Source organism: Petaurus breviceps, unplaced genomic scaffold (genome assembly GCF_028583685.1).
Source record: "Petaurus breviceps papuanus isolate PSGF00001 unplaced genomic scaffold, PetGlider_PUasm1.0 175, whole genome shotgun sequence".
NCBI classification, from domain to species: Eukaryota; Metazoa; Chordata; class Mammalia; order Diprotodontia; family Petauridae; genus Petaurus; species Petaurus breviceps.
Genome location: NW_027185764.1, coordinates 30,522,880 through 30,545,850, shown reverse-complemented (window position 1 = coordinate 30,545,850; position 22,971 = coordinate 30,522,880). Strand labels below are relative to the sequence as shown.

At 38.0% G+C, this 22,971-nt stretch overlaps 1 protein-coding gene across 4 annotated transcripts in view; it reads right to left on the bottom strand.

Annotated features, from left to right (window-relative positions):
- The window catches only part of FAM151B (family with sequence similarity 151 member B), a 51,879-nt gene that overhangs the window by 27,505 nt on the left and 1,403 nt on the right, over window positions 1-22,971 (bottom strand). For 3 of the 4 annotated variants that reach the window (XM_069085021.1, XM_069085020.1, XM_069085022.1), the window contains exons 2-3: window positions 21,389-21,514; window positions 15,645-15,810 (exon numbers count right to left, since the gene is read on the bottom strand). In XM_069085021.1, the coding sequence (XP_068941122.1) occupies window positions 15,645-15,810; window positions 21,389-21,514 (292 nt within the window). The remainder of the gene's footprint in view (window positions 1-15,644; window positions 15,811-21,388; window positions 21,515-22,971) is intronic. The other variant, XM_069085023.1, reaches the window with a different exon arrangement.

Genomic DNA, 22,971 nt, shown 5'->3' with positions numbered 1-22,971 from the left:
TCAATCATGCAAAACGTATTACCATATTAGTCATGTGGTAAAAGAAGACACAGACTAAAGGCAAAAAGAACATGAAAAAAACACAGAAAGTGAAAAATAGTACGTTCTGATCTGCATTCAGACTCCATCAGTTCTTTCCCTGGAGAGGAATAACATTTTTCACTACGAGTGCTTTGGAATTTTCTGGGTTCACTGTGTTGCTGAGAAGAGCTAAGTCAGTCATAGTTGATCATCACACAGCATTGCTGTTACTGTGTACGATGTTCTCCTGGCTCTGCTCACTTCACTCAGCATTAGTACATGTAAGTCTTTCCAGGTTTTTCTGAAATCCACCTCCTCATCATTTCTTATAGCACAGTAATATTCCACAATCATATACCACAACTTGTTCAACCATTCCCCAATTGATTGCCATCCCCTTAATTTCCAATTGTTTGACACTACAAAAAGAACTGCTATAAATATTTTTGGACAAATAAGTCCTTTCCCCACCCCATTTTTTAAAAATCTCTTTGGGAAATAGACCTAGTAGTGGCATTGCTGGATCAAAGGGTATGCACAGTTTTACAGGCCCTTGGGCACAGTCTTTTTGCTCCTTCCTTCTCATATCTTTCTCTTCTTTTCCATGCCTACACCAGATACACCTGTTCTAATCCTTATTTCAGCAACTACTTGATACTAAAGTTACCATCCCACAGCACTGGACCTTGCCACTTCCTTGTTTGAAAATCTTCAATGGTTTTCACAATACCTACAGAATGCAATACAAAGTTCTCAGCCTGGCATTTAAGGCTTTCCATAACTCCATCTCAATCCACCTTTCCATATTCTTCTCCCACTTCCTACAGAAACCCTATTCTAAATGTACTGGGTTACTCAGTCTCTAACAAACTTCTGATGATTTTCTTTCTCTTAACTTTACTTATGCTATTTCTTCTATTATGAGGGGGACTGGTCAAAGAAGGTCCATTAGAACACCCAAAATTTGCTCTACCTGCTGTCAAGTCATGTGGAGACTTGAATAAGTGTGCTTCCAGAAATGTATGATGTGTTTTTTCTCTCCTAGTTTCATAGCATGCATAGATAGATTCTGTTTCCTGTCAGCTTGACAAAAAGCCTTTTAATTGATTGTTGAGCTGGAATTGAGCATACCTACAAAAGCCCAAATTAATGAGCAACTTTTAAGTAAGATGTGGCCAGCGCTGCCGTGAGGGAATGCCCTCTCCCAATCCTCTGCCAAACCACTGGGAATTGTTGCTTTTCTGTCTCTTTTACGTTTCTTTCTCCCACATCTTAGGTGAAGGAGTACTGGTGATGGAAGAGACTAGATTATTCCTTTGGAGCTCCAGAAAGTAGGAAGAGTCACCAGAGGCTTAGCATCTACTGACTCAGCAGAATCTGCACTTAGCCCCAGCAGCCCAGACAGGGAAGGAGTCAGCTCTGAGGAGTAACCTGTTCAACAAACCAAGTGGATCAACCAGGCAGCCAAGACACCAAACCCTGTGGCAAAGGTGTGATTTGTCTACCAATTATGCTAAAGCTAAAGGTGAACCTGAGGGGGCAGGGGTGGGAAGAAAGGGTTAGCTGCTGACAATCAGTACTGTAAGCCTGAACCCAGTGTCCCCAGGGACTGAAGGGGTAGAGCAGAGCGTGCCCCCAGTGACAGAGATTTTGTACTTTGGTTCTTTCCATGTCTTCTTAGTATATATCCTTTTGTAAAAGCTAAGTGATATTAACTGATCACCTGATATCAAAGAGAACATACAGACAGTTACTTCTCCCCCAGAGCCCTGAGGAAAGAAGCAGGACCTGTCCTTCTGTAAGAGTGAGCCTAGAGTCTATACCTGGCAACCCTCTTTTCCTCATTTTACATTTAATTCTCAGTTCCTAGAACAACCACCACAACACAAATCAAAGTGAATATTGTGAAATTACAAAGAACAAGGTTGGTCCCAAAGAAGAGATAAGAGAACACACCTCCTCTAGCTCCTTTGCAGATGTCAAGATTCACCCTGCCTATAATGACAGATTGTTTTCAGTGTGTTAACTGGTTTTGCTAATTTTTTTCCTTTTTAAAACATTCTTTATTGTAAGGGATGGCTTATTAAGGGAAGGAAAGAAGGAAAGGAAGGAAGGGCACTGCACTAAGCACTTTACAATTATTATCTCATTTGATCTTCACAACAATACTGGGAGGTAGGTGCTATTATTATCCCTATTTTGCAGTTGAAAAAACTGAGGCAAACAAAGGTTGAAGTGACTTGACCAGGGTCTTCAGCCTAAGAGTCTTAAGCTGTATTTGAACTCAGGTCTTCCTCACTCCAGGCCCAGTGCTCTAACTACTGTGTCACCTACCTACCTTTGGAAAAAGAAAAGCCAGGGGCAAGGGAAACCTCATGGGACTCTTCTCTCTGAATGAACTACCGTCCATCTGAACCTAGCCCCCTGTGCTGCGCTTGGCTATATCAATAAATCATTTTGACATATCCTACTAATAGTCTACCTGAACCCCACTCCCATTTTGTTGATCCTTAGTTAGAAGGCAAAGCAAAGAAGAGTTAACAATGGCTGATACATGATAAATACTCTCTTAATAATCTATTATAGTGTATACTTATATTTTCTTTTCTAAAGCACTAGAGACAACATACTTGTGTCTGCTATGGTGGCCCTCAAGCTTGCTAAAAGAGTGCACAAATAGCATGATAAATTGGGAAGAGCATGAGATCTGGAGTCCAGGGACCTGGGTCAAATCCTACCTCTGTCATTTACTATCTATGTGACCTTGGGAACACTTGCTATCTGCCACTTTCCTCTGCCGTTTACTATCTGTGTGATTTTTAACTTCCCTAGACCTCAGTTTTCTCAGTTGTAAAATGAAAGTATTGAACTAGTTGGCCTTTAAAGTACCTTCTAGTCCTAAATCTATGATCCTATAAATGTAAATGACTAAGTTTTTTGCTTAAAACAAAAACAAAAAACAAATGGAACTTCATAGACTGAAGTCAAAACAACAGCTCACCAAATTACTGCCAGGACCTCACCTTTACCAATTAATTCAACAACAAATTTATGCCACAGACCAACTGGCATTTATTCAAAAATCATTTATTAAATGCCAACTATGTGCAAGGCACAGTACTAGTGAAAGGAAACAAAAAAGGAAATAGGAAATAGTACCTGCCCTCAAAAAATTTATATTCTACAGATGAAGGAAAGGGAGAGTTATTTTCTTCCTTGTATTACTATTTCCTCTTTTTTATATTTTTTTCTTTTCTCATTTGTATTCTAGAAAGGAGACAAGGGAAATCAATGAAGAAAAAAGGATTCAGAAAAGGTACATGGCATTGCTAGAAAGAAATGGACCAGTCAAGAGTGAAATGGGGATATGCTATTAAAAAAGTACACTGTAGTGTGAAGAGCTGGCAAACTTATTTCGGCTATGGATGCCATGACAACAGAGTCAACCCCTTGAGTTTTTATAGCAACACTTTAGGTCTAGTGAGCTCTTCAAAATTATACAAGCCACTGGAAACTAAAGGAGATTATCAAATAACTGAAGAATGACAAATTATGGCACCTGAAAGCAACAGAAGAGAGGCAGCTGGGGCATAGTGGAAAGAGAGCAACACAACTCTGAGAAATATGAACTTTGTGTAACCTTGAATAAATCACTTACCCTCTCAACATTTAGGTGAATCACTAAGAATATAGGTTGCCAAGAAGGTACCTGCACACTATAGTGGAGGGAGTTTTCTCATCAAGAAGTCTACTAACGTCAAGTACATCACAGGCTCAGGCTCTATCACAAGAAACATCCTGGAGGTAATGTAAAACTATTACACCATAAGAAATAATTCAGTGGTTCATTTCAGAACAACTTGGAAAGACTAGTACAGACTGATGAAGACAAGCAGATTCCAGGGAACAAGTGGTACAATAATAACAATGTAAAGGAAAACAACTAAGAAAGACTGAAGAGCTCTGATCAATGCAATAACCAACCATCATCCCAGAGGATTAATACTAAAACATGCCATTCACCTCCTGACAGACAGGTGATAAACTCAAGAAATAGAACAGCACATATATATTCAGACATGGACAATGTGGGGATTTGTTTACTTGACTGTGATATTTGATATAAAGGTTTTCTTTTTCCTCCAATACTGAGAAAAGAAATGGGGCTGTATTAGAACAATGGAAAAAAATTTAAAAAGAGAGTCATTGAAGCATTGTAAAGTGCCCAAAAGAGAACAGAATGAATGTCAGTAGGAAACAGATAAGAAAGTAAGACACCTTAGAAAATAACATGTTGGGGGTGGGGTCAAGATGGCAGAGTTCTAGAAGCAGGACCTCCCCGTGGCTCAGGCTTCCACCTTCCTCAATCCATGTAAAAGGGGACTCTGAACAAACTTTGGAGCTGCAGAACCCACAAAATGATAGAGAAGCTAACCTCCTGCTGAGGGCAGCATCGGCCAGCCCAGCGCTCTGGGAGCCGAGCCCAGACACCTGCAAGCGGAGGCTTTAGCACCAGGACGGGCTGCTGGCCAGCAGGAGGGACTCCAGATCAGCAGCAGCTGTGGCCATTTCCAGATTCGTCAAAACACAGATGCGAAGGACAAAGTGAGAGGTCAGTGCAGTGTGGACTTTGGGACCAGTGGCTGGGAGTGCATAGCTTTTGCCCCCAGGGCGAGAAGCCTCTCAGACAGCCCCAGCACCAAGGTGCAGCTTCAGTTCCTGGCCTGCAGAGTGTAGGGGAACCAAGCGACCAGTCTGAGGGGTAAATGCTCTTATTTTCTTTTTTTTTATTTTTCAAATGCTTTATTAACTTCTGATTTACATCATCCGTTTCTGTCAGATTTTGAGTTACAAATTTTCTTCCCGTTTTTTCCCCTATCCACCGCCCCAAAATATCAGTCCCACAGTATATCCCCTCCTCCAACCTGCTCTCTCCCATATCTTCTCCCATATCTTTGACTTTTCCAGTAGGGCATGGTGGATCTTGATGCCACAGTGCCTGTATATCTTATTTCCCAATTACATGTAAAATAGTATTAATAATACTGTATATATATATATATATATATATATATATATGTGTGTGTGTGTATATATATATATATTTTTTAAATATTTGATTTTAAAACTTTGAATTCCAGATTCATTCCCTTCCTCCCTTGTCACCCCCCTTACTGGGAAGATAAGCAATTCAATATAGATTGTACATGTGTGGTTAATGCAAAACATTAACAAAGTAGATATATTGTAAAAGACTGACTATATTTCCCTCCATCCTATCCCACCTCCCACTTGTTCTATTCTCTACTTTGATCTCATCCCTTTTCAAAAGTGGGTGCTTCCAACTTCCCTCCCCCCCAGCCTGCCTTCCCTTCCATCATCCCCCCTCTCACCCCCTTCCCCCCTACTCTCCTGTAGGGTGATATATCCTACTTAGTGTGTATTTCATTCCCTCCCCGAGCCAAATTCAACGAGACTAAGGTTGACCCATTTCCTTTTGCCTTCCTATTCTTCCCTTCCATTATAATCATTTTCTCTTGCCTCTTCTATATGAGGTAGTTTACCCCATTCTCTCTCTCCCCATCTCCTCTCATTATATTCCTCTCTCACCTCTTAATTTCACCTTTTAAGTATCATCCCTTCCTATTCAATTGGTCCTGTGCCCTCTATCTACATATACCTGTAAACATATATACACACATTCACATATGTATTCATACATCCATATACCCTCCAATATATTCCCTTCAACTATTTTCATACTGAGAAAAGTTTCATCAGTTACAATTATCATTTTTCCATGTAGGAATGTTAATAGTTCAACTTTGATAAGTTCCTTATGATTTCTTTTCCCTGTTTACCTTCTCATGCTTCTCTTGCTTCTTGTATCTGAATATCAAATTTTCTATTCAACTCTGGTTTTTCATCAAGAATGCTTGAAAGTCCTCTATTCCACTGAATGACCATATTTTCCCCTGAAACATGATACTCAGTTTTGCTGGGTAGGTGATTCTTGGTTTTAAACCCAGCTCCTCTGCCCCCCAGAATATCATATTCCAAGCCCTTTCATCCCTCAGTATAGAAGCTGCCAGATCCTGAGTTATCCTGATTGTGTTTCCAAATATTCAAACTATTTCTTCCTGGCTGCCTGTAATATTCTCTTCTTGATCTGGGAATTCTGGAACCTGGCTATAATATTCCTAGGAGTTTTCTTTTTGGGATCTTTTTCAGGAGGGGATTGGTGGATTCTTTCAAACTCTATTTTGCCCTCTGATTCTAAAACATCAGGGCAATTTTCCTTGAGAATTTCTTGGAGGATGATTTCTAGGTTCTTTCTTTGATAGCTTTCGGGTAGTCCAATAATTTTAAAATCATCTCTCTTGGGTCTATTTTCCAGGTCAGTGGTTTTTCCCATGAGATATTTCACATTGCCTTCTATTCTTTCATTTGTTTGGATCTGTTTAACAGCATCTTGATTTCTCATAAAGTCACTAGCTTCTATTTGCTCCAATCTAATTCTGAAGGAATGATTCTCCTCATTGAGCTTTTGAGATTCTTTTCCCATCTGGCAAATTCAGCTCTTTAAGGCATTCCTCTCCTCATTGCCTTTTTGAGCCTCTTTTGCCATTTGAGTTATTCTATTTTCTAAGGTATGATTTTCTTCAGTCAGTCTGTTGACTCTCATTTCGTAATTTTCTTGCATCGTTCTCATTTCTCTTCCCAATTTTTCCTCCACTTCTCTTATCTGCTTCTTAAGGTCCTCTATGGCCTGTAACCAGCTCATATTTTCCTTTGAAGCTTTTGGTGCAGGAGTTCCGACTTCACTGTCTTCCTCTTGTTCCATGCTTTGCTCCTTTTTGTTCCCAAAATAGGAGTCTAATGTTGGATTCTTCTGTTAGCTTTGCTTCCTTTGCCTGGTCATGTTGCCACTTAATTACTTGACTTTTGGGCTTTTTGCCACAGTAGGACTCTCCTACCAGATGGGGGAGCTTTGTACCAAACACTGGGGTTTTCTCAGCTGCTGGATGTATTAGTTGGGTGCCCTCTCTGAAGCCTACACATGCTCTGGCAAGCTGGTCACGTACCCCAGGACCTCCACCCTAGACCACAATCCAGATCTAAGCAGGTTAAAGCAAGAGCGAGTACCCCTCAGACTGGTCACTTGGTCCCCCTACACTCTGCAGGCCAGGAGCTGAAGCTGCCATGTGGTGGCGGCTGCACCACAGCCCTCAGCAGCTTCTCGCCCCGAGGGGCAAAAGCCGATGCACTCCCAACTACTGGTCCCAAAGTCCAGACTGCACTGACCTCTCACTTTGTCCTTAGCATCTATGTGTTGATAATTCTGGATCGCCACAGCTGTTGGTGATCTGGAGTCCCTCCAGCCTGTGGCTGGTCAGGCCCGCCCTGGGGCTAAAACCTACTTGTAGAGCTTGTTGGGTTGGCTCCCAGAGCACTGCACTGGCCGCTTGCTGCCGGCCTGCCAGGCTGTCCTCAGTGGGAGGTTAGCTTCTATGTGCCATTTTGTGAGTTCTGTAGCTCCAGAGTTTGTTCAGAGACCTCTTTTACATGGATCGGAGGTAGTGAGAGCCAGAGCTGCATGGAGGTCCTGTTTCTACTCCACCATCTTCAAAATCACCTCCTACAAATTCCATTTTCAAATGGAAATCTGTACAAAAGTTTAAATGTATTTTAACCTAGTCTTAGAAAACATTAAATAATGGTATTAATTCAAAATAGCTACATTTCACATTACTGTGGTTCAATGTCCCATGACAGAGTGCTGGGCCTAGACTCAGGAAGAACCAAGTTCAAATCCAGCCTCAGACACTTACTAGCTGTATGACCCTGTGCAAGTCACTTAAACCTCTGTTTGTCTCAGGTTCCTCAACTGTAAAATGGGGGTCTTAGCACTTATTTCCCAGGGTTTCCATGAGGATCAAATGAGATAATAATTGTAAAGTACTTATCATAGTGCCAGGTATAGGGTATCTATAGATAAGATATGGATGACATATATATATATATATACACACACACACACACACACACACACACACACACACATACACAAGCATATATACACACACTGTAAATTGTACAAACTATCATTATGATTACTAGTAGCTAAACTTAGATGACAGAGAAACAACTTGAACTACACAAGTATTTCTTCTGGATAATGGGCAGGTGATGCTCAGTGTTATTTTTATTAGCAATATGATACAACTAATTCTCTCTAGGGAAAAATCCTATAAATAAATGAAATGTAGCCAGTTTAAAAAAATTAAAGTATACTTCATATGTTCTGAAAGATAACTAGATTTGGACTCAGAGGACCTGGATTCAGATCACATATCTGTTATTTTTTAACTCCCTCATATGAACTTTGGACAAATCACTTATCCTTTTTGGGCTTCAGTTTCCAATTTGTAAAATGAAGATGTTGGATTAGATGGTCTTTTAAAGTCCCTTCCAATTCTAAGTCCTTGGTTCTGCTGTATTATAAATAATAGCTCTCCTCTTCCATAATTACTTTTTATATTAAAAAGTGTCTAATCAGAACAATGTCTATACTACCCATTCTTTTGACCCAGTTGTTATGTAATGTTATACAGGTTGACAGAACGAATTTGCCATCAAAACTGGTAAATAACAGTAATAATAAATAGCAAATGATAAGCAGTTTTAAACACTGCCTTTCCAAAAGCAAATCTCAACTAAAATGATCCTTTAAAAAACAATTTTTGATTTTGCAAAATAAAAAATTACATTCTGATAGTATTTATCCTATCTTGTTGCTTGATATAAAATCTGTTCTCACAAGTTGTTGGCTGGTTAGACTAGCCTACATCACACTCTGATTTTTAGAGACCAAAAAATTCATTTTCTTTTAAAATTCCTTTGCCTCAATACTCATTACCAGCAGGTGGTGGCAGAGTATCATTTTTTTGTGTGTTTCTAAACTTTATCAGCTAGAAAAAGTATTCAAATATGATCAACAAAAAGATGATAAACTTGCTGAATTGATACCAGTACAAACCAGGATTCATTTACACAAACAACTCTTCATCTAAAAAAAAAAAATTTTTGTTTAACAACCTGTTGGGAAGGAATTAAGTAAAATAATTGCTAACCAACTAAGTTCGGCTCTTCAAAAATATATATAGATATTCTCTATTTTCTTAATACTATTTCTCTGCTTTGCTCATTCAAAACAACTCTGTTAATACCTACGTTTCATTTCTCTACTTCTTTCACACTCACTTGATTGTTTCTGCAACAGTAGCGTGTTTTGAGAAGCCTCAGAGAGAAAGAACCTATGAACATAGAATTTGGAGCTAAAAGGGAACTGAAAGATCATCTAGTGCCTCCTCTGTGTTTTACAAATGAGTAAATTGTAGCCCAAAGGCTTAAAGTGATATGCTTAAAGTCACAAGGGCTCTAAATATAAAAAGTAGGAATTTGAACCACTTACCTACAAATATACTTCTGTTTTAACAAGTTTTGGCACAGTGGAGAGGGGACTGGATTTGGAGGCAGAAAGACCTGTGTTAAACTATTTTGACACTTACTAGATGTGTGACCCTAATCAAGTCACTACTCCTGTCTACCCCTTAGTCTATTTATATTTATGAAATGGGAATAACAGTAATGTAGGGCCTAATCTTATGGACTCTTGCAAGCCCCAACTGATATAATGGAAGCTCCCTGCGAGCATTCCAGGACCTAGAACAGCTCCTGGCACACAGAAGGTACCTGATAAATGCTTGTTGGATGACGTTGGTACATCTGTCATTTATACAACATGCTTTTATTATATCTTGAGAGATTACAAATTTCAAATGCTAGCTAAGTAATGTATGTCAAATGCTTTATAAACCTTGCATCCTTCTAAAATGTCAGTTATTATTCCATGACACCATCCTTGAGTAGATAGTGTTTTTTAAAAGCCCTGAGGTTCCTCTCCATACAAAGACACCTCACTATTAGTAGGCAAAGAAGTTTCTCTTTGCCTGTCTCTTTTTCCCTGTCACCTCCCCACCTCCAGACTAGGAGGCAGGAGACTAAAGCTAGAAGTCTACTTCAAATACTTAATATCTGTGTGATCAAAGTTAAATTCCTTTTACTTCTCAAACTGTCATCTATAAAATGGAGATAATAACAAAATACTCCGTAATTCATAATGTTGTTGTCAGAAAAATGCCTTGCAAATTTTAAAGGACTACGTAAATGTGAGTTATTAAATATCATTGTTAGACTTAGTCCTTGGTCGTGGATATGTTATTCCATTGTTTCTGTGGAAACATTATCACTCAACAAGGATTTATTAAGTGCTAACAGAGTTTCAAGACTGTACTATAACATAACATGAGAACTACCTGCACTTCTCCACTAAAAGACCATAGGATCATAGATTTTGAGCTGAAAGGGACCTGAAAGGTCAATTAGCACAAACCTGGGTATGTTTTTAATTTGCCTTTTTTCACTGCTTACCTGTTTACATTAGAATAAGTTCTCTGGCATATCCTTTGTAATTGTATTTCTGTCTTAGCTATACTCATCTATGAACTAGTCTTAAGGTTTAACTCACACTAACAGAATTTTCAGTCTTGCTTTATTTAGACTTCCTTGTCCCTTATACTGGTTAACGGCTTTGTCATTTTAATGCTCTTACATTATATGATTGTTAGCAGTATCTTTTAGGTATATTTTTTTCAGAAACACATCTAAGAAAGTTATTGAATTACAAAAGCTGATTTGTAAGGGCCCTCAAAGGTCATTTGGTTCAATGAATACCTGAATAAGTATCTCCTCTACAATATTTCCAACAAGTCTGACTAGTTAACCTCCACTTTAGGACCTTCAATGATTGTGAAATCACTACTTCCTGAAGCAGATGATTCTAGTTTGGGGAAGCTCTATTCCTTCTATGAAGCAAAAAATCTTTAACTTCTCCCTTCCTGGTTCTGTCTGCTGGGGTCAAGCAAACCTGTGCCCAAGGCTTTATCCTGGACCCTCCTTTCTTCCATGGGTTTAATTATCATCTGTGTGAAGATGACTCCTAAATCTATATAACTAGTTCTAGTCTCTCCCCCAAACTTCAGTCTTGCTTTCCCAACTGCACATCTCCTGCAGGCATCTCAAACTCAATATGTCCAACACAGAACTCTTTATTTTCCTCAAAATCAACTCCTCTCTCTAACATTCTTATTTCTGTTGAAACTATCACTACCCAGCTAGTCACTTAGGTTCACAACTTTGTAATCATCTTCTATTTCATACTGGAAAAAAATGTTTAAAGGTTAACTAAAATGGGTCTTGGAGAAGTAGTTTGTTCTTTGAATAAAAAGAGACCCTGGAGTCACTAGGTCCTGAGTCTTCCTTCTGACATATACTTGGTTTGAGTGACCAAGCCAACTCATTTAAGCTCTCAGTGCCTCTGACACCCTCTAAGATGAGAAGTTAGAAAGGAATTGCTGATCTGCATCTATGGGTAGAGTTTCCACATTGAAAGATTTCAAAAACTAAACCTGGATAGGAAGTGTGGCATCATCAAATATTATCTGTTAAATATTCAGACTACAGTGGTTTAATGATCCTTGATTTCATGAGTGTCAGTACTCCCTTTCTATATTAGTAGCCAGTTTCATCAACTACTTTGGTTATGTTCTAGAAATTAGAATTCATATGTACAATTAAATTACCTTTTAATGCTAACAAAATTATGTTGCTACTTTGATGTTATTATATACAATATGAATATTAAATTTTTGGTTTATTATTTTTGTGTTTAATTATATTTTACTGTTAGCAAATTTATTTAAAATTTCTATAATTCATTTTTTAAATGATTCATAAGTAAAAAGCTGAAGAATTAGTTCTCAAATTTAACAACTCAAAATAGTTCCTTACTGCAACAAATTAATGTTATATGGATCTCGAATGTATGTGGATAATAAATAAAGCCAGTCTTGAAGTTGAAAGACCTGGATTCAAGTCTCCCCTCTGACACAGACTGTGAGACCCTAACTGTGTCACTCTTGCCTAAGACTATTAAATTAAAGAACAGCTGCTGATCTGCATTGGTAGAGGGAGTTTTCTCACCAGGAATTTCCTACGACAATGAAATCACAATTCAAACAACAACCAAAAAACTTGTGGGTACTGCTAAAAGACCATAGACTCTGCTCACCCTACTCTCAAAGACTCTGCTTCTAAACATGGAACTGGGGCATTGGTGGGTGATGTCAAAATGATTCTACTTGGCCTCTGTCCAAAACATTTAGTACTGTTGACTCCCCTTTCCGGTATATTCTCTCATCTTCGGGTTTTCATGGGCACTACTTCTTTCTGGTTCTCCTATGGCCTATCTGACCTTTCCTTCTGTCTCCTTTATTGTTTCATCATCCATATCACACCCCTTAACTGAGGGTATTGTTCAGGGTTATGAACTGTCCCTCTTCTCCCTTCATTCTATACCCTCTTCATAACCTCATGAGCTTCTATGAATTTTAGTAATATTTCTATGTGGAAGACTTCCAAGATCTCTGTATCCAATGCCAATGTTTCCCCTGAGTATCTAACTGCCCAGTCATCATTTCAAATTAAATATCAAGAGATGTCAAACTCAACATGTCCAAAACAGAATTTATCTTTTCCCAAAAATTCACTCCTCTTTCAAACTTCCCTATTTCTGTTGAAAGGACCACCCCCCATTCTTTTGCAAAATAGATTCACAATGCTGACATCTTCTTCAACTCCACATTCATCCCATATACACATATATGTACACACACATATATGACTAACTGCCAAATCTTGCCATTTCTACCTCCCAAATATCTCTCCCAGGTGACACTTTCTCTCTTCTCAGATGGCCAACACCACCTAAGTTCAGGATTTCACCACTTCTCACCTGCACCATTACAACAGCCTCTTCGTTTATCTCCCTGATTCAAGTCTCCTCCCCACATAGCTGCCAAAATAATTTTCCTTTAGTGTAGACATAACCATGTTCTGGGCTGGGCCTCACTTAGACCAGTTCTCTAGTAGCTTATATTTGATGCTGCAATAAATGAGGTACTCCTAAGTCATTCAATAGTTAGCAAAAGGACATTTACTCAATCATAGAAGGGGAAGGAAATTCAACAAGGATAGGCCCTAAGGACACCTCAAGTTGATTCAGCTGAGAACTGTCCCCCTCATTTGGGGTCTTGGCTTTGCTAAGAAGCTGAAATCATATTTATTGGTAAATTCATGCTTTACTAATAAATTAATTATGCTCAGAACTTTGTGCTTCAGTTACCTTATTTTGACTGTATCACAAGTCTCTCGATGCTTCTCTGATCTGTTATATTTGTCATTCTTTACCAGGCAACAATATCTCAAAAGACTTATATTCCACAATTTGTTCAGCAATTCCTTAATCACTGACCACCAATTTTGTTTCCAGCTTTTTGTTATCACAAATAATGCTGCTACAAACATTTTTGTATGGATGGGACTTCTTTGTAATTGTTAGCATCTTCTTGGGATATAATGCTAATTATGAATGAGGTCTCTGGGTCAAAATTACCCAGTTTTTTATTGTTTAGATTCATTTAACTTATTACACATTTAATATAAAATCTTTGTCTAATGACAAATTAGTTGGTAAAACTTGTCCATGTCCATAGATAGTTTCACTACAAATAAAACCTAAATGCATGAAGAAGATGTAGCAAGAAGCACGTGGGTTCTCTCTGGAGAAGCACTGTGGCCAGAGGTAAAAAGAATTATTAAATACAAAATCTGGCCATCTCACCTTGCTTATTATATTCATTAGAACAATATAAACCACCCACCATTAAGATAATTAGTGTATTTTCAACATTTAATGTAAAGGATAAAGAAAGAAATTCTTACAAAATTTGTGAAAATGTTATAAATCAAGCAATATATCATTGATATTTCATAACTTAAAAGATTATTAAAGAACTAAATATGGGGTAGAATCACAAAAAAATCAATTGGAAAATGTGGAAGGAATAAGAATCATGCAACAACCACTCACATTTACAAAACACTTGCCTCACAACAACCTTGTGAGGAAGATAACAGTTAGCCAAATTTTACAGATGAGAAAACTTAGGCCTAGACAGGGTAAGTTACTTACCCCTAATCAAATAAATGGCTAGTAAGTGACAGTGCTTGAACTTTAACTCAGATCTTCTTACTTCAAATTAGGTGCTCTTTCTACTATGGTATATCTATGTAATCCCAATGTAAATATTCAGGATCATGATACTTATTCCAGAAGTGAGAATATTAGTGTAATATTTTATCATACTGGAAAATCATGTCATTTTCTAGCAGTTCCAACAGATCAGAAAATCTTTTGTTCAACTTCAGCATCCCATCCCCAGACCCCAATTACAATTCTCCAAGAAAAGACTACACTAAATCTTCCAGGAACCTAAATTAATGTTTGCACCAGCCAGAGTGTCACAAAAACTACAAGGAACAGTAGCAATATGAATGAATATAGCCCATTGAGGAGTTAACAGTTATCACATCCATATGAATATTATACTATTAATGCCATAGAACATCCATTTGAGCTTCTTTTTAAGTAGTGATAATCAATTAGTTGTACTGTTGTTAAATATATGGATCCTCTTTACAACAAACAGCAGCATGCATTCATTTATTGCTCCATTTGCCACCAGGGTAAATTTCATTCAAGAAGTAAAGAATTTCATTTGTGTCTCAAAGACCCATAAACAATCAGTCTAAGCTACAAAATGGAGCTTCGTCAAGGTCCTATGCCCATTCATGAATCATTTTATCAACATCTATTCCAACTTCAGAATGTCACTCTTCTGTTTTCAGGTTAAATAAAATAGAAAAGCAGTTTTTTGATACTGGATGCTACTTTTTCCCATTATTAGTTGCAAGACCCTTTTTTAGTCCCATAATATGTTGGTTATCTAGCTTGCCTACTCAGTCAAACCTAGAAAGTTATTTGTTATTATGTCCCCCAAATTATTAAACTGTACATACCCTTAGACCTAGCAATACTACTTCTATGTTTAAGTCCCAGAAAGATCAAAGAAAGAGGAAAAATACCCTATAGGTACAGAAATGTTTATCGCACTTCTCTTTGGGGTAGAAAAGAATTAAAAACTGAGGGGTGACTATCAATTGGAGACTAGCTGAAAAAATTATGGTAAGAAATGATGAAAAGAATGGTTTCAGAGAAACCTGGGAAAACTTTTGATTTATATAGAGTGAAGTGAGCAGAACTAGAAGAACAACACCACAACATTTTAAAGACAAACAACTTCGGAAGCCCTGAGAACTCCGATCAACTATGATTCCAGAGGACTGATGATGAAGGATAGTACAGACCTCCTAAAAAAGACATATTTTTTTGGACATGGACAATGCAAAAATTTGTTTTGCTTGACTATACAAACGTTTTGTTTTTCTTATTTTTTTCTCAATGGAGGTGGGGGTGGGTGGGAAGGGAGACTGAAGGAAAAGAAAGAAGATTTTTGTTAAATGAAAAAAATAAAATTCAATTGAAAGTGAATTTCTGCTCTTTTAGGATTATAAGACATTCATGGCATTTTCCAACATACCTTTTAAAATCAAGTTTGATGCCTTTATTGGTTTTTAAAACTTCACTTAGCCACTCCTGGAGAGTGTTATCACTGTTTATTTCAGGAGGATGAGCCATGATTGGCTGTCCATGTTCTGATTCATCATAGGAAAGAAGAACATCTGCCTCTATCATGTGAGCACTACCTATTTAAAAAAACACAAAGAAACATTAAAAAAAGTGAATGCTAAATTAAATTAAAAATAAGTTTTGGGAATTCAAGGGATTCTATATTCAAAACCTTTTTTCTGGTATATAAAATATGCTTATTTTTTTATTTCCCAACTGTGCCTTTAACAAACCCACAACTGCTGACTACCTTGGCAGCTCGGTGGTACATTGAAATAGAGCCCTGAACCTCAAGTTAGGAAGAGCAGAGTTCAAATTCAGCCTCAGATACTTCCTAGCTGTGTGACCCTGGACAAGATATTTAACCTCTGTTTGCCTCAGTTTCCTCAACTGCAAAATGGGAATAATGATAGCACCTATTTCCCAGAGTTATTATGAGGATGAAATGAGATAATATTCCTAAAGCACTCAGTACAGAGCCTGGCACATAAAAGAAGCAATATAAATGCTTTTTCCCTTCCTTCTCTTTTCCTCTTCCATGATTCCTAACATAAGAATAGAGAAGAGAATAGAGAAAGGAACACACCAGTCAGTGACCCTGTGACAAACTCATTGTTGCAGAGCTTTTTGGCGTACCCTTTGCACAAGACCTCCAGCAGATTATAGTACATTGTAATACATGAGGCTTTTTCAAGGCAAACACAAAAACTACACGTAGAAAGCCATGTATGTTACCATCCTCCTGAAAACCACACTGCTCTGCCAGAAGAAGTCCTCCCTCACACTCCCTCTGTCTAGCATCATCAGTTCAACAACTGCAGAATAAGGCATCCTATACAAGACAAAGCGAACCAGATTTTCCAAATGTACACACAGTGCTGGCTAGTTATGATTGAATGGAAAGTCACCTAAACTGGGAAGGCCCACTTGGATTAAAACTTGTCCTCTGTATTTTACCTTAATTAAATTACCCTTAGGACAAAGCATGACACATTTTCAGTCATTTACAACTAAGTAAGGATGAATTTATGGAAACTCTTCCTCAAAAACGTTTTGATGATGGAAAGAGAAGGCAGTGTGAACAAGAGGCAATTTCAGTGAGGTAGAGTTGATTACTAGGAAATGGAAAACTGAATGAAAAAATAGGAGGTAAGAGATACTAAAAGAAACTTCATTTATCTATCAATTTTACCTTCAACTGACCCTGTGTATATGTATGAATAAATTACAAATCAATAGCTTTTATTGATCTTTAAGGTCACTTCCAACTTCAAATTTCTATTCAATTCAAATAAACTAAAATATATTAAGCTCCTACTTTATGCAAAGAACTATGTTATGTGATAAAAGACATAAAAAAGTTTAGCTAAGACAAGGTCTCTGCCTTCATAGATCTTCCAGTCTACTATAGGAATAAAAAATAAATACGTAACCAAAAAACAGCATCAGGCAAGGTAAAGCAATAAGCATTTGTTAAGTACCTTCTATATGCCAGGCATTATGCTAAGGGCTGGAGATAAAAACCAAATAACAAGCAAAAAAGCTAAACAAACCTCATCTCTGCTTCAAGGGGCTAACATTTAAATAGGGAAAGACAACACACAAAAGGAGAGGGGGGGGTGAGGTGGGGGACAGCGGGTGGGGGGTGGGGTGTCATGGCAGTAAAGTCGAGAAAGTCAGAAGAACAACTGGGAGGGGAATGAAGGTTAGCCTGCCTGGGCCTTTCCCCAGAAGGGAGGACCCAGAGGATCTTAGCAATAGAAGGCAATCGATATGGTAGAGGGATAAACTAACCTATGTAAAGCACTTTGCAAATCTTACAGCACTATATAAATACTAATGAGGAAGAGGAGGAGAGAAGAAGGATGTTCTCTTATGGGAAGGGCATAGAGGTAGATGGATGAATTTTCAATGTGAGGAGGCCCCGGACACTAAAGGATGAGAATGAAGCTGACACATGGTGCTGAAATCCAGAGAGTCAGAAGCACAGCCAGGAGAAGGAAGTTATATGAGGTCCAAGGAGGAAAAGGGAATCAATTTTGTGACATGGGAGACTGGCAAAAGACAACTCAGAATGGAGTGCCCACATCAAAGAAGGTGCTATGCTCATCGAGCACAGCAGAACTGCAGTAGTTCAAAAGCAACATAAGATATGAAAATTTTGAGACATTTCCACTCCAAATGTTCATATGGACTATTTTTGCCCAACCTGTGGTGGGGCTTTCCAAGCTTGTATTGGTCTGATCAACCATAGTTGGACACACTAGGACTTGACTCTGACAGAATGATGACATTTTGGTCCTCTTTGAGAACAAAGGGCAACAACCAACCAACTAGCAGTGGAGGAGACAGAGAAAACCTTCCTGTAGGAGATGGAATTTGAACTTAGTCCTGAAGGAAACCAGGGCATTTAGGAGAGGAGGAGGAAGCAGGAAGGACCTTCCAGAGCATGAGGAACTGCCAGTGAACAGACAGTCAAGAGATCGAGAATGGTGTGTGAGGAACAAGTAGGACAAGCTGGACCAGAAGAGAGTAAGTGTAAGAAGGCTGGAAAGGTGGGAAGGCATCAGGGTGTAAAGGGCTTTAAATGTCAAAAAGAAAGTTTGATCTGTAAGTATTGGGAGCCACTGAGTTTACTGGGTAGTGAAGTGATACAGTCAGGTAGGTCTGTGCTTTAGAAAAATCATTTTCACAGATGAGTGGAAGACAGCCTGGAGTGGGGAGAGCCTTGAGGCAAGAAGAACAATTAATAGTCTAGGAGAGAGGTAATAAGGAATCTGCACAAGGCTAGCAGCTATGTGAGTAGAGAGAAGAGAGAGTACATAAGAAATGTTGTGAAGGTAAAAAAGACTTGGCAATAGATTAGATATAGAGAGAAGTTTAGGATGACACCAAGGTTGTATGCCTGGGTGACTGGGGAAGAGGGCTACTTTGGGGGGAGAATGAAGATAATGAATTCATTTTGGACATGTTGAGTTTGAGATACCTATGGAACTGTCCAAAAAGCAGTTGATAATGTAGGACTAGCGCTAATCAGAGAGATTAGGGCTACATATATAAAGATATAAATCTGGGAATCATTTCTATCAAGATGATAACTGAACCTACAGCAGCTAATGAGATCACCAAATGAGATAGTATAGAGAGAAAAAAGAGGAAGTCCTTGGTCCTTAGATAAAAATCCAGCAAACAAGAGCAAACATTGTCATGGAAACCAGAGAAGAGAAAGCATCTAGGAGAAGAGAGGACTGACAGTGTCAAAAGCTGCAGACAGGTCAAGAAGTATGAGGACTGACAAAAGGTCATTAAATTTGGCAACTAAGAGATCACTAGTGACTTTAGACAGAGCTGTTTCTGTTAAATGATGAGGCTGGAAACCAAATTGTAGAAGGTTTAGAATTAAGAGGAGAGGAGTAGAGGCAGAGAAAGTATATGGCTTTATCAAGGAGTTTAATCAAGGAGGGAGTAGGGTAGGGTTGGGGAGGGGAGGTGGGATAATAGTAGGAATTGTAGAATCAAGTAAAGGTTTTTAAAGGATGGGACACACATGAGTGTATTTTAATGCAATGGTTAAGGTGCCAATATTTAGAGAGAGATCAAAAATTAGAAAAGGAATGGGGATGATAGAGGACACGATCTACTGAAAAAAGAAAAAACAAACAGAATAGGATGGGATCAAGGACGTATGTCAAGGGATTTGCCTTAGTCAGGATAAGAGCCATCTCTTCCTGAGAGATAGAGGTGAGAAAGAAGAGAGTGGAAGAAGGTGTCTGAGTGATGTGAAATAAGAAGATCCAACACTGATACTGCTACTGATCTGAGAGGAATATTATTTTCAAAGTTTCTGATTAAGAAATCTGTCTCCACAATGATAAACATTATGATTTTTTAAAAAAAATAAGATATCCAGGTGTTTCCAAACATCTAGCTATGGATAATCATCTAGGCGTTTTATTGAATTTTTGCTTTTTAACCAGTTGTTTCTCATTTAGATACTGTGTTACTCTAAAAGTTGACAAAATGGAAGCTCAAAGACACTGTGAGGTTCAATCAGTTACCTGGCACAGTCACCTTCTAATTCTGGGGAAGGGTTATTCAACACTAAAAGACATTACAAAGGGAAGCAGTAGAATCTTTCCAAAAATCTTCAAGAAATTTGAATTATGATAGATTAGGCAGTCTTACTTGGAAATAGAATACACAAGATCTTCTAATGCCTTTATAGCACTACAATCTATTATTTGTTGCTATATGGATATGTAATCTGAGACAATTAAAATAATATAGAGGGAGCAAGGGGCTGTTGGTCAAGATGGCGGAGTAGAAACAGGACTTCCGCGGGGCTCCGGCTTCCACCTCCTCCAAATCATGTAAAAGGTGACTGAAGAAACATTGGAGCTACAGAACCCACAAAATGACACGGCGAAGCTAACCTCCCACTGAGGAGAGCCCGGCAAGGCAGGAAGGGGCCAGCACAGTGCTCTGGGAGCTGATCCCAGCCCCAAGCAAGCTGGAGGTTTTAGCCTCAGGGCGGGCATGACCAGCTGCTGGCTGGAGGGACTTCAGATCACCATGTCCTACTGGAAAGTTGGCAGGGGTATGGGAGAAGATATGGGAGAGAGTAGACTGGAGGAGGGGACATCCAGTGGGATAACTATTTTGGGGTGGTGAGTAGGGTAAAATTGGGGAGAAAATTTGTAACTCAAAATCTTGCGGAAATGAATGATATAAACTAGAAGTTAATAAAGAATTTGATTTAAAAAATAAAAAACAACAAGAAAAAGAAATCATATTACCTAAAAAAAATAATAATACAGAGGAAAAAAGAAACAGCAATAACAAGTTGAATTTGTATTAATTTTAAAGGAGCCTTGACATGATAGAATACTAAAATATTACAGACCTTTAACTGATTTCAAACTGTTTTATAGGTGCAACTACCTGACCAATTAAGATCATTAAAAGTGACTGAATAATCCTTAGGAGTATTTTCCTGTAACTTAATCAGCCTGAGATTTAAATATTTATGATTTTATCAGTAATAAATTAGCACTTAAATGTACATTGTGCATAAGGGAGTGGAGGGAAACCCATTAGTTATCCTATGGTTTAATATGAGAGTGAAGTCACAGCTAGATGGGCACATTTTACTTCTTGCAAAGGAATAAATATTGCCTAAGGAACCCCTTTATTAGAGATGGTGTATGTTTAAAGGATTCATTCATTAATACAATAAATGGGTTTTTTTTTAAGCACCTATCATATGTAAAGCTATGGGAATGGGTACTGTAAGGAGTATAAAGGCAGTGTCTGAACTCATAAATTTTACAATCTAACAGGGGATTAGAAGAAATGAAATGGCAACAAAACAAAGTAGTTCAAGGTAAATGTCATATGAGTACTACAAAGTAGTACTGGAGCTTAAAAGAGGGAGATATCACTTTCTACCAGGGTCATTAGGGAGAACTTTCTGTGATAGATGTTTATTTTTACAAATAAAAAATGAAATTCAGGGAGTCCTTTCTGAAATTTGTTTGCTACTTAGACTGCATGTAATCTTATGCCACTGTTCCTTGGATCATCTAATAACCTAAAAAACACAGAGAAATTCAATACATAGACTCTAAAGTGTTTAAAGGTCAAATATTTGCTTACTTTTTAGTGCCTCTTTCATTCGTGACTTATGGTTAGCTGCATGATACCAGATGATTTCAGCCCCATCTTCTGATTTAATCTGTTTATTTTTAAGGAAATACTCAAATATGTTCTCATTCCCAAATCCTGAAATAAAAATATTCAAATTAAAGTTAATTGAAAATAAGTGGTATAGAACTAAGCATGGAATTCAGAATCAGAGGAGCTGCGTTTGGATCCAGTTCTGGCACTTAATGTCTATGATGGTCACTTAACTTCTCTGATCCTCAAATTCCTCACATGTATAATGGAGATAACAGCACTTATATCATTCACCTTACAAGGTTGGGTCTGAGGAGATGGCCTCTGTAAACCATAATGGGTTAACAATGTAACCTATTTTTCCTAACCATAATTCCCCTTGTTTTTGGGTCTTAAAGAAAAGGATATGTTAAGGAAAATAAAGGGCAACTAAGTGGGGGAAAGATCAAACAAGCAAAAAGAAAGAAAATACAATGGACAGAAAATGACAATGAGATTGGAAATTATATTCAAAATAAAAATTATCAATAGAAACATAAAAGAGTTTTCAAAGAAATATACATAATACATAGGAAAATCAGTAAAAAAAAAAAAGAGAATGTTGAAGGGATATGATATTAAGACTAGTGGGAAAGAACTAGTAATCACTGTACAAATTCCTGGTTTTTTCTAGTATAAATCTGAATTGTAAGAAATGACTACTCTGAAACTGGCTAAGGATATCTGAGGATGAATAATTTTTGAAAAGGGGAAAGTGAGAAGACCATATTAGAGCTTGGAGAAATCTTAAAGATCTTAATCTAGAGAAACCATTTTATAGAAGAAACTGAGGGCCAGAGTGGTTAAAATAAAAACTTCCACAGGTTCACACAGAAAACAGGTTTGCAAAGCTGGAGTTTGCACCATGGCCCTATTACAACAAATTTCAGGCTTTTTTGTAAGCTTTACACTTTGGAAATATTATTTTAACAGCTGTTCAAAAAAGAAATTAGAATAGGGAAGAGTTTGGAGGTAGTAGAAGTAGCAGTATGAAAGGAGAGAGGGAGACAGAGTCAACTTGTGGGGTAAAATCAATAAATGATAGCATATTATTGGATTGGGTAAGGATGAGTTGGAAAAAGGGATGAATCAAAGAAAACTCCTCAGTTAATCTTGCAACCTGGCTAATAGCTAAATACAAGTAATCGTAATTGGACAGCAGTGGATTTGGAGTGGGCACATCAAGTCTTTGAGATCTCACTGTCCTCATCTGTAAAACTGCTCTAAATAGCTTCTTAACATCTCTACCAATTCTTTATCTATGACACTATTTGTTTTTCAGTCAATTTCAGTCATATTAGACTCTCCAGGTCCCCATTTGGGGTTTTCTTGACAAATGTACTAGAGTGGTTTGCCATTTCCTTTTCCAGCTCATTTTACAGATGAGGAAACTGAGGCAGAGTTGAGTGACTTGACCAGGGTCACACATCTAGGAAGTGTTGAGTCTAGATTTGAACTCATGAAGCTGAGTCTTCCTGATTTCAGGGCCAGTGCTCTATCCACTATGCAACCTAGCTGCCCTA